This window comes from Trichomycterus rosablanca, chromosome 27 (assembly GCF_030014385.1).
Source record: "Trichomycterus rosablanca isolate fTriRos1 chromosome 27, fTriRos1.hap1, whole genome shotgun sequence".
NCBI lineage: Eukaryota > Metazoa > Chordata > Actinopteri > Siluriformes > Trichomycteridae > Trichomycterus > Trichomycterus rosablanca.
Genome location: NC_086014.1, coordinates 28,055 through 37,548, shown reverse-complemented (window position 1 = coordinate 37,548; position 9,494 = coordinate 28,055). Strand labels below are relative to the sequence as shown.

General features: G+C 43.0%; 2 protein-coding genes across 2 annotated transcripts; both read left to right on the top strand.

The window, feature by feature from the left end:
- Window positions 1-2,518: 2,518 nt before the first annotated feature.
- Window positions 2,519-3,608, top strand: LOC134304214 (arylamine N-acetyltransferase, pineal gland isozyme NAT-10-like). Its single transcript, XM_062989808.1, has 2 exons — window positions 2,519-2,561; window positions 2,647-3,608. Exon 2 carries the CDS (start codon window positions 2,663-2,665, stop codon window positions 3,533-3,535), a length of 873 nt encoding a protein of 290 aa, XP_062845878.1. The 5' UTR covers window positions 2,519-2,561; window positions 2,647-2,662; the 3' UTR covers window positions 3,536-3,608.
- Window positions 3,609-5,026: 1,418 nt separating this feature from the next.
- cnep1r1 (CTD nuclear envelope phosphatase 1 regulatory subunit 1) lies at window positions 5,027-9,455 on the top strand. The gene is made up of 6 exons (XM_062989864.1): window positions 5,027-5,093; window positions 6,455-6,526; window positions 7,551-7,624; window positions 7,717-7,826; window positions 8,225-8,279; window positions 8,450-9,455. Exons 1-6 carry the CDS (start codon window positions 5,069-5,071, stop codon window positions 8,489-8,491), a joined length of 378 nt encoding a protein of 125 aa, XP_062845934.1. The 5' UTR covers window positions 5,027-5,068; the 3' UTR covers window positions 8,492-9,455.
- Window positions 9,456-9,494: the final 39 nt, after the last annotated feature.

The following is a 9,494-nucleotide window of genomic DNA, read 5'->3' as shown; positions in this document are numbered from 1 at the left end:
ATTAGATAAAAACGTGAATGTGGCCTTTTATATAACACACAACAAAATACAAACAGAAAAATCACTGATGACTTTATGTATGAGTTTATAAGCGTTTAGGTGAACTAAATATAATAAATATATTTATTTTTTAAATAAATCTAAATAAAAAAAATTGTTTGTTACATGAACCACAGTTTTTTCTATCTATCTAACCATGAATAAAAGCAATTATTTAGCATTTTTTATTCAGTATTTATTCTTTAACATCAGTTCCATTGCTGACTGGTTTTGAATAACTGAAATATGTAATATTGTCCATGTTGAATATTTTAAGCACTGATCTGTCGTCCTCTGTAGGGACCATCGTGCTGGACCACCGTCCTCCTCTCAGAACTTTCTCTATACTGTAGATTTTTGATAAACTACCTCAAACTCTCAGGTTCATTCACCCTCTGATCGTCTGATGAAAGACGTTTCTGTGTTTTTGTACACGTGAGTCCTTCAGTACGTCAGGATTCTGGTCGTGTCCTTCAGTAGAACATGAGGAACGTGTGTTTGGTGCTACTGTAACTGTGTGTAGATGTTCATGTAGAGCGTGTTGAGTTTATGCACTGTACCTGTGTCCTGCCTGATGCTCTGATGAAGACTGAATATTAAACACAATAATAAAAATCACTCTTGATGGTTCACGGCTCATGATGAGTGTGTGCTTGTGCAGTCTGAGTCTGATGCTGAACAATGTTCTACAATTTCATACCAAGGTTTTTCACTACAAACCTCAGAACCCACATCTGAACCAAAGAAGATGAAGCAGCGCCGAGCGTCCATGATGGACTTTCCTCCACGGTCCACTGGTCTAAACTCTGATCGTCCAGCGTTCACGGAGCCACTTGGACTTGTAATCGAAAGGTCGCTGGTTGTAGCCTCACCACTGCCAGGTTGTCACTGTTGGGCCCTTGAGCAAGGCCCTTAACTCTTAATTGCTTAGACAGTATACTGTCATACTGCTGTAAGTCACTTTGATGGTCGGTTCCCGCTGGTACTTCAGGTGAACATGGAGCTCGGCAGCTTTGCTTTACACATCCGGAGCCGCCGATGCTAATCCTCCAAGAGCAGCGAGGAGCTGCGGCCTCAGCGGCGGCCTGCTGGTCCCGGCGTCGCTTTTGTTTTAATCTGGTCTGTTTCTTTTATTTGGGCTGAATAATCTGTAATGGAACAAAGAGAGTATTAGGGTTCTATTAACTCCCCCCCCAGTAACTCCCGCACACACACGCTAAAGAATGGCCTATTTGTCAGATGGGTGCCCTCTGCCCCAGAATTCCCAGTAAGGCGACCCATTCATGTGTAGTAGTCTCGTTTTTAGTGCCGTCGCCATGGAAACGGAGGAAAAACTCCAGCTCTGTAAATCAAACTTTGTCTTGTGTTCCGCATTATCAGATCTCTGGATTCCATTCAGTAATAATAAACAACTGGATTCTGCCTAATAGATCCCTCACCCTCACACACACCCCATCAGATCAACATCTAATAGATCCCTCACCCTCACACCATCAGATCCACATCTAATAGATCCCTCACACGCACCATCAGATCAACATCTAATAGATCCCTCACCCTCACACACACACCATCAGATCCACATCTAATAGATCCCTCACACGCACCATCAGATCCACATCTAATAGATCCCTCACCCTCACACACACACCATCAGATCCACATCTAATAGATCCCTCACCCTCACACACACACCATCAGATCCACATCTAATAGATCCCTCACACGCACCATCAGATCCACATCTAATAGATCCCTCACCCTCACACGCACCATCAGATCCACATCTAATAGATCCCTCACCCTCACACGCACCATCAGATCCACATCTAATAGATCCCTCACCCTCACACATACCATCAGATCCACATCTAATAGATCCCTCACCCTCACACATACCATCAGATCCACATCTAATAGATCCCTCACCCTCACACACACACCATCAGATCCACATCTAATAGATCCCTCACACACACCAGCTCTGCAGAATAGATTTGTTGGGGTGGTTTGAATGTTTCGGTTTTCTGGTGTTTAAGAAATATGAACCGTTTCCCAACATGGAGTTACAGCGCCATTCAACGGTCAAAGCATAACAACCACCAGAGCGACTGTAACAGGCTTTTTTAAAACTAGGATCGATTTGATTTTGAAATCTGTTGAGATTAGTATGTGAAATAAGAGAGGCGATCAGAAAGTGGGTGATTATTATTATTATTATTATTATTATTATTTCACAGCGCTGTGTTCATGAATTTATGATTATTTTTTGAGTAATTTGATCCTGCTTGGTAAAAAGCTGCACTGTTACTACTGTGATTTACATTTCAGTACAAGCAGCACTCTGGTGGTGTTAGACCTGTAAAATAATCAGACATTCAGTCCTATCTAAACATTAACATCTGCTCAGGAGTCCAAGGGTTAAATTCCTCTCTTATGTAAGGGTGATTTTTACTACCCTGATCACATCCTGCTCCAGTCTTCAGAGACTCTCACCAGTTTGACCAGTTCTCCTAACAAAAGTAAGCTGTGTGTTTGAAATGATTTGTTTTTTATTGGTTTGTAAGCATTTTTATTTCTGATTATTTTATTTGTCTGCTTCTTTAGTTTGTGCAGGACTGTAATGGATCTGAAGGAATACTTTAACAGAATCGGATTCACCGAAGTCTTCGTCAGACCTGACCTGGCCACACTCCGCACCGTGCACAGACTTCATGTGATGAGAATCCCCTTTGAGAACCTCAGCATCCACTGCGGAGAGCACAACACCATGGACCTGCAGACCATCTACCAGAAGATTGTGCACGAGCACCGCGGTGGATGGTGCTGTGAAAACAACCTGCTCTTCTCCTGGGTGTTGAAGGAAATGGGCTACAAGTTCAGCAAGTTGGGCTCCAAAGTCTTTAACTCGCTGACAAACGACTACAACCCCAGAGAGGCACACCTCATCAACATGGTGGAGATCGAAGGCCAGGCGTACATCGCCGATGTGAGTTTTGGAGTGTCCTCCCAAATCTGGCACCCACTAGATCTGATTGCCGGCAAAGATCAGGAACAGCCTGCCGGGGTGTTCCGCCTACTGAACGACGGTGAGAAGTGGATCCTGGAGAAGACCGGGAGGAAGCCGCTGGTCCAGAACCAGGCCTTCGCCGACTCCAGCCTTATCGACAGACGCCTGACCAAGACGGTGTACTCCTTTGTTTTAACACCGCGTGAAATCGATCATTTTCTGGACACGTCTGAGTACCTGCAGACCAGCCCCGAGTCTCTGTTCACCCAGAAATCTATCTGTTCCCTCCAGACGCCCACCGGATTCAGAGTTCTGATTGGCTGGACCTACAGCGAGGTCACATTTAAGTCTGAGGAAGATGTGGACCTTGTTGAGATGAGGGACGTATCTGACAGTGAGATAGAGACTCTACTGAAAGAAAAGTTTCAGGTCACTTTGTTTAATAAACTGGAACCTAAAAACTACAAAGCTGCATATAAAATGTAAAACAAACGGGCACAATAACCTTTGATAAATGCCTAATCATTTTTGTCTTAAGATGTTAAAACCTAATAAAAAATCAAACACGTTTTGATGAGATGGTGTTTTTTATGTTGTGATTTGGGACCTGATTGGATTTGTTACCTTCTCATGTTGAATTCCTGCTGCAGCACATAGGTGCATAAAAATATTCATAGTTGCACTGGTTTAAAAATGGCACAATCCACGGACTAATCCACGGACTAATCCACCTCCTGGCAGGTCCTCACCCCACATCCTCTACCGGACCTCTGCAAGTGATGTAAAACTCAGAAAGCAGCAACAGGACTGGTTTTAATCACCTCGCCATGTTGGAGGGGGGTTTGTGATAGTCTGGGGGATGGAACACTTTATCTGTATTGGTTAGTCTGTGCAGAGACGGCGCAGTTTGTTGGTAGGTAGCACTGTCCCCTCACAGCAAGAAGGTTCAGGATTCGATTCCCTGGTGGAGCGGTCCGGGTCCTTTCTGTGTGGAGTTTGCATGTTCTCCCCGTGTCTGTGTGGGTTTCCTCCGGGTGCTCTGGTTTCCTCCCACAGTACAAAAACGTGCTGTCAGAATAACTGGAGACACTAAATAGTTCATGACTGTGTTTGATATTAAACTTGAACTGATGAATCTTGTGTAATCAGTAACTACCTGTCACTAGGTGTCACGTGACGTTAAAATCCTAATTTAAAAATCTCATCTGATCAAACGTGTAAATGGGTACAGAGTGCTTGGAACAGTGGTCTCTATGCCAAGGTTGAAAAAGAAAAAAAAACTAAAAAAAACCGTGACAATCTGAGAGAAAGTGAGTTTGGAATGTCAGATATCTAAGACGCACAGAAATCAGCTCTGCTTTTAATTACAAGCTGCAAAGCTGAAAGTTTGTGTCCCAGAACTGCTGTTAGAACGCTTATATGTGGGTTAAAATGATTGAAATGTAGATGATTGTTTAGAACACAATGTAATGTAACACAACCAACAACAACAGAGACGCAGAAGTCAAAACCGACGGAGGGCGGCACGGTGGCTCAGTGGGTAGCACTGTCGCATCACAGCAAGAAGGTCCTGGGTTCGATCCGCAGGTGGGGCGATCCCCATCTGGGTCCTTTCTGTGTGTAGTTTGCATGTTCTCCCCGTGTCTGCGTAGGTTTACTCCGGGTGCTCCGGTTTCCTCCCACAGTCCAAAGACATGCAAGTGAGGTTAATTGGAGACACTAAATTGTCCATGACTGTGTTTGATATAACTTTAAGAAGTAATGAGTAACTACCGTTCCTGTCATGAATGTAACCAAAAGTGTAAAACATGACGTTATAATCCTAATAAACAAACAAACAAACAAAACCGACGGATGAAGCATGTATGCACAAAAATCGCGCAGTAGCAACAATAATGAATACACGCGCAGTTCTTTTTAAACTGTGACGCGTCAGACTTTTGACCAATGAGAAGAGAGCTTTAGGTTGTAGGCGGGTCGCAGGGCGACAGTTCAGTGCAGCGCAGCCGCAGAGCAGAAATGAACTCGTTAGAGCAAGCGGAAGGTTTTTATTCATTTATTTAATTTAATTGATGTTTAATATCGAGACTCGTGTGTGATTATAATGTAGAAATTTACCTCGCGTGGTTAAATAATGTGTTATTTAGGCCTGAATTAAAATTTCACTCCTTACTCTCGTGTTAGCAACACGCTAACGCTGCTGTTTATCTAGTTTATCACCTGACGCTTTATTAGGAACCCTGAACCCGCATCAGTGCCTGTAGATTAGGTTAAGTTAGGTCTGGTTAGGTCTGGTTAGGTTTGGTTTCAGGTGTTTTGGTTTGTTCTGTCACATACATGCACTAAAGCTCCTGTTCAGATCTGAGCACTAGGGAGGCGATTAAAGCACTACTGGGAAATGTCTTATGCAACGTTCATTGCAACAAGAAGGTCCTGGGTTCGATTCCCAGGTGGGGCGGCCCGGGTCCTTTCTGTGTGGAGTTTGCATGTTCCTCTGGGAGCTCCGGTTTCCTCCCACAATACAAAGACGTGCAGTCAGGTTAATTGGAGCCCAGTGAATTGCACCCACCGTGACCCTGACCAGGATAAAGCAGTGGTAAAACAGACCATGAATGACTGAATGGAATCGATTAAACCTGTTTCTGTCAGTCCATGTCGAAAGGTTTCTGAAGGAGCTGTCAGATTTAAACGTTGTATCACGCATTTCCAAAAGTATATGGACGCTTCTTTTAAGTCCCACGGTGCTGACAGTTGCATAAAGCCAAACAGATGAGACTGGTAAACCGAATGGCAGTAACCCTGAATACTCTTCATGCAGAGCCAGTCGGGATCGGGGCGGTGTAAAGTGGGTCACCATTGAACCCTGGAACAGTGGAAACGCATTCTTTTACTGTGTGAGAGTGATGGTGCAGGATGTGAGTGCACCCTTCACACTGTACCAGTCTACACACACACACACACACACACATATTTTCACTCACTGGCAGCTATGATCAACTGAGTGTAACCAGCACACCTACTGGCATGCTATTTGGAGGTGGGAGTAAACTGAAGTACTTTGAGGAAATCCATGTACACCTAGGGGGAACATGCAAAACCCATCACATGTTGCTGCACTAAGGTGCCACCTTTGCCCGATTGGTTTACGTTGCCGTTAGTTGTGTTGGCGTTCGTGTTTGTGTGTTATGCTGTTAGCCGTGTTCTCACCTCATGTCTGGTGTTTTTGGTTAAGATTCTGGATTCTATAAAGAGTTAATGTGTCTCTCTCTCTGTGTCTCTCTCTCTGTCTCTGTCTCTCTCTCTGTCTCTCTCTCTGTCTCTCTCTGTGTCTCTCTCTGTGTCTCTCTCTCTCTGTGTGTGTGTGTCTCTCTCTCTCTCTCTCTCTCTCTCTGTGTGTCTCTCTAGATCTGAAAGCGTTTGAGAAGAGACTGACCGAGTACGTGTCCTGTCTGCAGCCTGCTACCGGCCGCTGGAGAAGTGAGTCACTTTATTTCCTAATTTCAGGTAAAATCAGTGTGTTTTTGGTTCACAGAGGTGAAGATGAAGCACGAACTGTAATTCCCATCGATAATCACGTCGCTTCACTCCTAATTTGCATCAAGTTAAACTTTGCTCAACTTTTTTGTGTCGCCAACGTTCGGGCTGCCTCCTGACGGCGGGATTCGACCTGAACTGAAAACAGCTTTGTCGTGTGGCGGTCTGAAGGTAGGGTCATGGTGGCACGACCTGTTCTCCTCTCACATGGGTAACGCTAAGTGTTGCGTCACCTTTAACCTTCAGTAAAAAGTTCAGGTGGCTCTGTGGTTAACACTGTCACCTCTCAGCAAAAAGGTCCTGGGTTTGATTCCCCAGGTGAAGCCGTCCGTGTGCTTTCTGTGTGGAGTTTGCATGTTCTCCCCGTGTCTGTGTGGGTTTCCTCCGGGAGCTCCAGTTTCCTCCCACAGTACAGAGGCGTGTAAGTGAGGTGAACTGGAGACACTAAATAGTTCATGACTGTGTTTGATATTAAACCTGAACTGATGAATCTTGTGTAAGCAGTAACTACCCGTCCTGTCATGATGGAACCAAAGTGTAAAACATCACGTTATAATCCTAATATATAAATAAAGACCTTAATAAACATTACAGTGTTATTATCATAGTTATTTATTATATTTACTATTAATTATAATGACATACATTTTTCAATCTAATTACATATACATGTCGATGTAATATTTACATTTTCAGCATTTAGCAGACACCTTTATTTTAAGTGACTTACAGTGCTGTGACAGTATACATTCTAAGCAATTGAGGGTTCAAGGGCCCAACAGTGGCAACCTGGCAATGAACCAGCAACCTTTCGATGACTAGTCCAGTACCTTAACAACTAGGCCACAACTGCCAATTTAAATGTATTTATGTTACTCCTCATGAGAGAAGTTTTGTAATCATCGCTCTTCCTGGAACTGATTAACGATGAGTGATGAGTTATGACTGTGTTCTGTGTTTCCTCCAGTGATTCTGATTGTGGTGTCGGTGTGCACAGCGACTGGAGCCTGGAACTGGTTAATAGATCCGGACACTCAGAAGGTGAGAGGAGTCGGGGAACCTCATTAATAATTCATTCATTAATAGAGCTTAATTACTGGAACCCCTCAGAGCTGAGTGTTTCTCTTCTGCAGGTTTCCTTCCTCTCGTCCTTATGGAATCATCCTTTTTTTACCATCAGCTGCATTACTCTCATCGGCCTGTTCTTCGCTGGCATACACAAGCGAGTGGTGGCGCCATCTATGTATCCCTAACCAGCGTTAATCGTTAAGGTTCCATGTATTCCTTCACGCCTGGGCTAAAAATGAGAACTTATGAAGAGAGTGGAAAGCGACGTTTCTGTGGCTCTGTGAGGCGGATGTAAGGAATATCGTGAGGAATATACGTTACACAAATTTACAGTTTTATTTAGGTTGTTCATTTTACTGTTGATCAGATGTGCATGTTTACCACTTTTGTGGACCTTAGTGCTGTGTTTTCATATATTTTTGCACCCCTGGACCAGTGCTCCCCCTTTTAGTAAAAAAAAAAAAAATCGAGGTTCCTCTGTTCTTTGATTCTCCTGACTTCTTTAAATCAGTATTTTATCATTCTGAGTTTGTTCTAACAGCAGCTCTGTCCATCCTTAACCTGATCCTGCAGTATAGCTGCCCGCTGCCGGACGGTGCTGGCTGAATACAACATGTCCTGTGATGATGTAAGTGCTGGACTCTTCCAACCACTCAGAAACACACCCACAGCCCAACACCCCAACACCCCACAATAATTTAAATACAGAGCACCATAAAAGAACTCACTGACATTTGTTTTTTATTTGTAATATTTGTGAGCTTTAGATGTAACGCTGCCTCTTTCTCTTTATCTTAGACGGGAAAACTGATCCTGAAGCCGCGGCCGCACATTCAGTAGCGCCACAGGTTGTAGGGTGTAAGGTACTGATCACCATGTGAATCGCTTTAATGTCGAGACCTACAGCTGGACCGAGCTTCTCACCGTCGGCACTCTGGCGAAGAACCCGATCTGAACGTTGAATTTTTTTTTTTTTTCCTTTTTGTTTGTTTGTTTGCTGTTATTTTATAATCTGCTCCTGCATGCACACATCCCGGTGGGTATAAAAGAAGTTTTATTTGGTTTTGCACTCAGTGTTTTCCTTTATTAAGGACCTGCTGCTGTTTAGTAATTAGAAGAAAATGATTTAACACAAATACTGAGCAGAGAAACGGAGCCGGCGTATCACTTCATGTTGTTTTTTATCATTATTACTGATATTAAAGTGTCTTTTTAATTGTTCATGTTTCTCTGAAGCTTTTATGACTATTGTTGAGCATGTATTCATTATTTAAAATCAAATGTTTTACTTCTAAAATCAGATGATTTTTCTATTGGTGGTTTTTGTATATTAAATAATATAATAACATTTTGGTCGGAATGTTGTACACATCAGTTTTGTAGAATTTATTCAGTGCCTTAAGTGTCCGACGTTCAAAACCTAACATACGCAATTTGGACAAAAGTATCTGGACACCCCTTTTGATTACAGAAGATATTTTGAAGATGTTAAATATTTAATGCCTTCAAATATGTGGACACAGTTTGGGAAAGGTCTTTTACTTTTACTTCAGTGTAACTCATTCTACTCCATTGACTGAGTTCAAAAGATGGCCTGACCTAGGCAGTGTAGCTATTGCTTCGTATGTTTACCACCTCTGAACTGATCTCTTTGTCCTTGGTAAACAGCTGAAATGTTTTAATGCTCAGTGAGTTTTCTGTTTCTATTATTTTGACCAAGCTGACAGCGAAGTGCGACGTTTATCCCCCAGATAATTAAAAGTCTAGAATTTAAATAATAAAGTCAGCGAGGTCGAGATGTCTGCTCTGGTGTGCTAGTGTGTTTTATTCCTAAGTGGTCATA

What these genes read in the sequence shown, in the direction of transcription:
- LOC134304214 (XM_062989808.1), top strand. Translation starts at nt 2,663, where the DNA reads ATGGATCTGAAGGAATACTTTAACAGAATCGGATTCACCGAAGTCTTC.
- cnep1r1 (XM_062989864.1), top strand. Translation starts at nt 5,069, where the DNA reads ATGAACTCGTTAGAGCAAGCGGAAG. An exon ending in CTCGTTAGAGCAAGCGGAAG is followed by an intron (nt 5,094 to 6,454) that starts GTTTTTATTCAT and finishes GTGTCTCTCTAG; the next exon opens with ATCTGAAAGCGTTTGAGAAG. An exon ending in TGCTACCGGCCGCTGGAGAA is followed by an intron (nt 6,527 to 7,550) that starts GTGAGTCACTTT and finishes TGTTTCCTCCAG; the next exon opens with TGATTCTGATTGTGGTGTCG.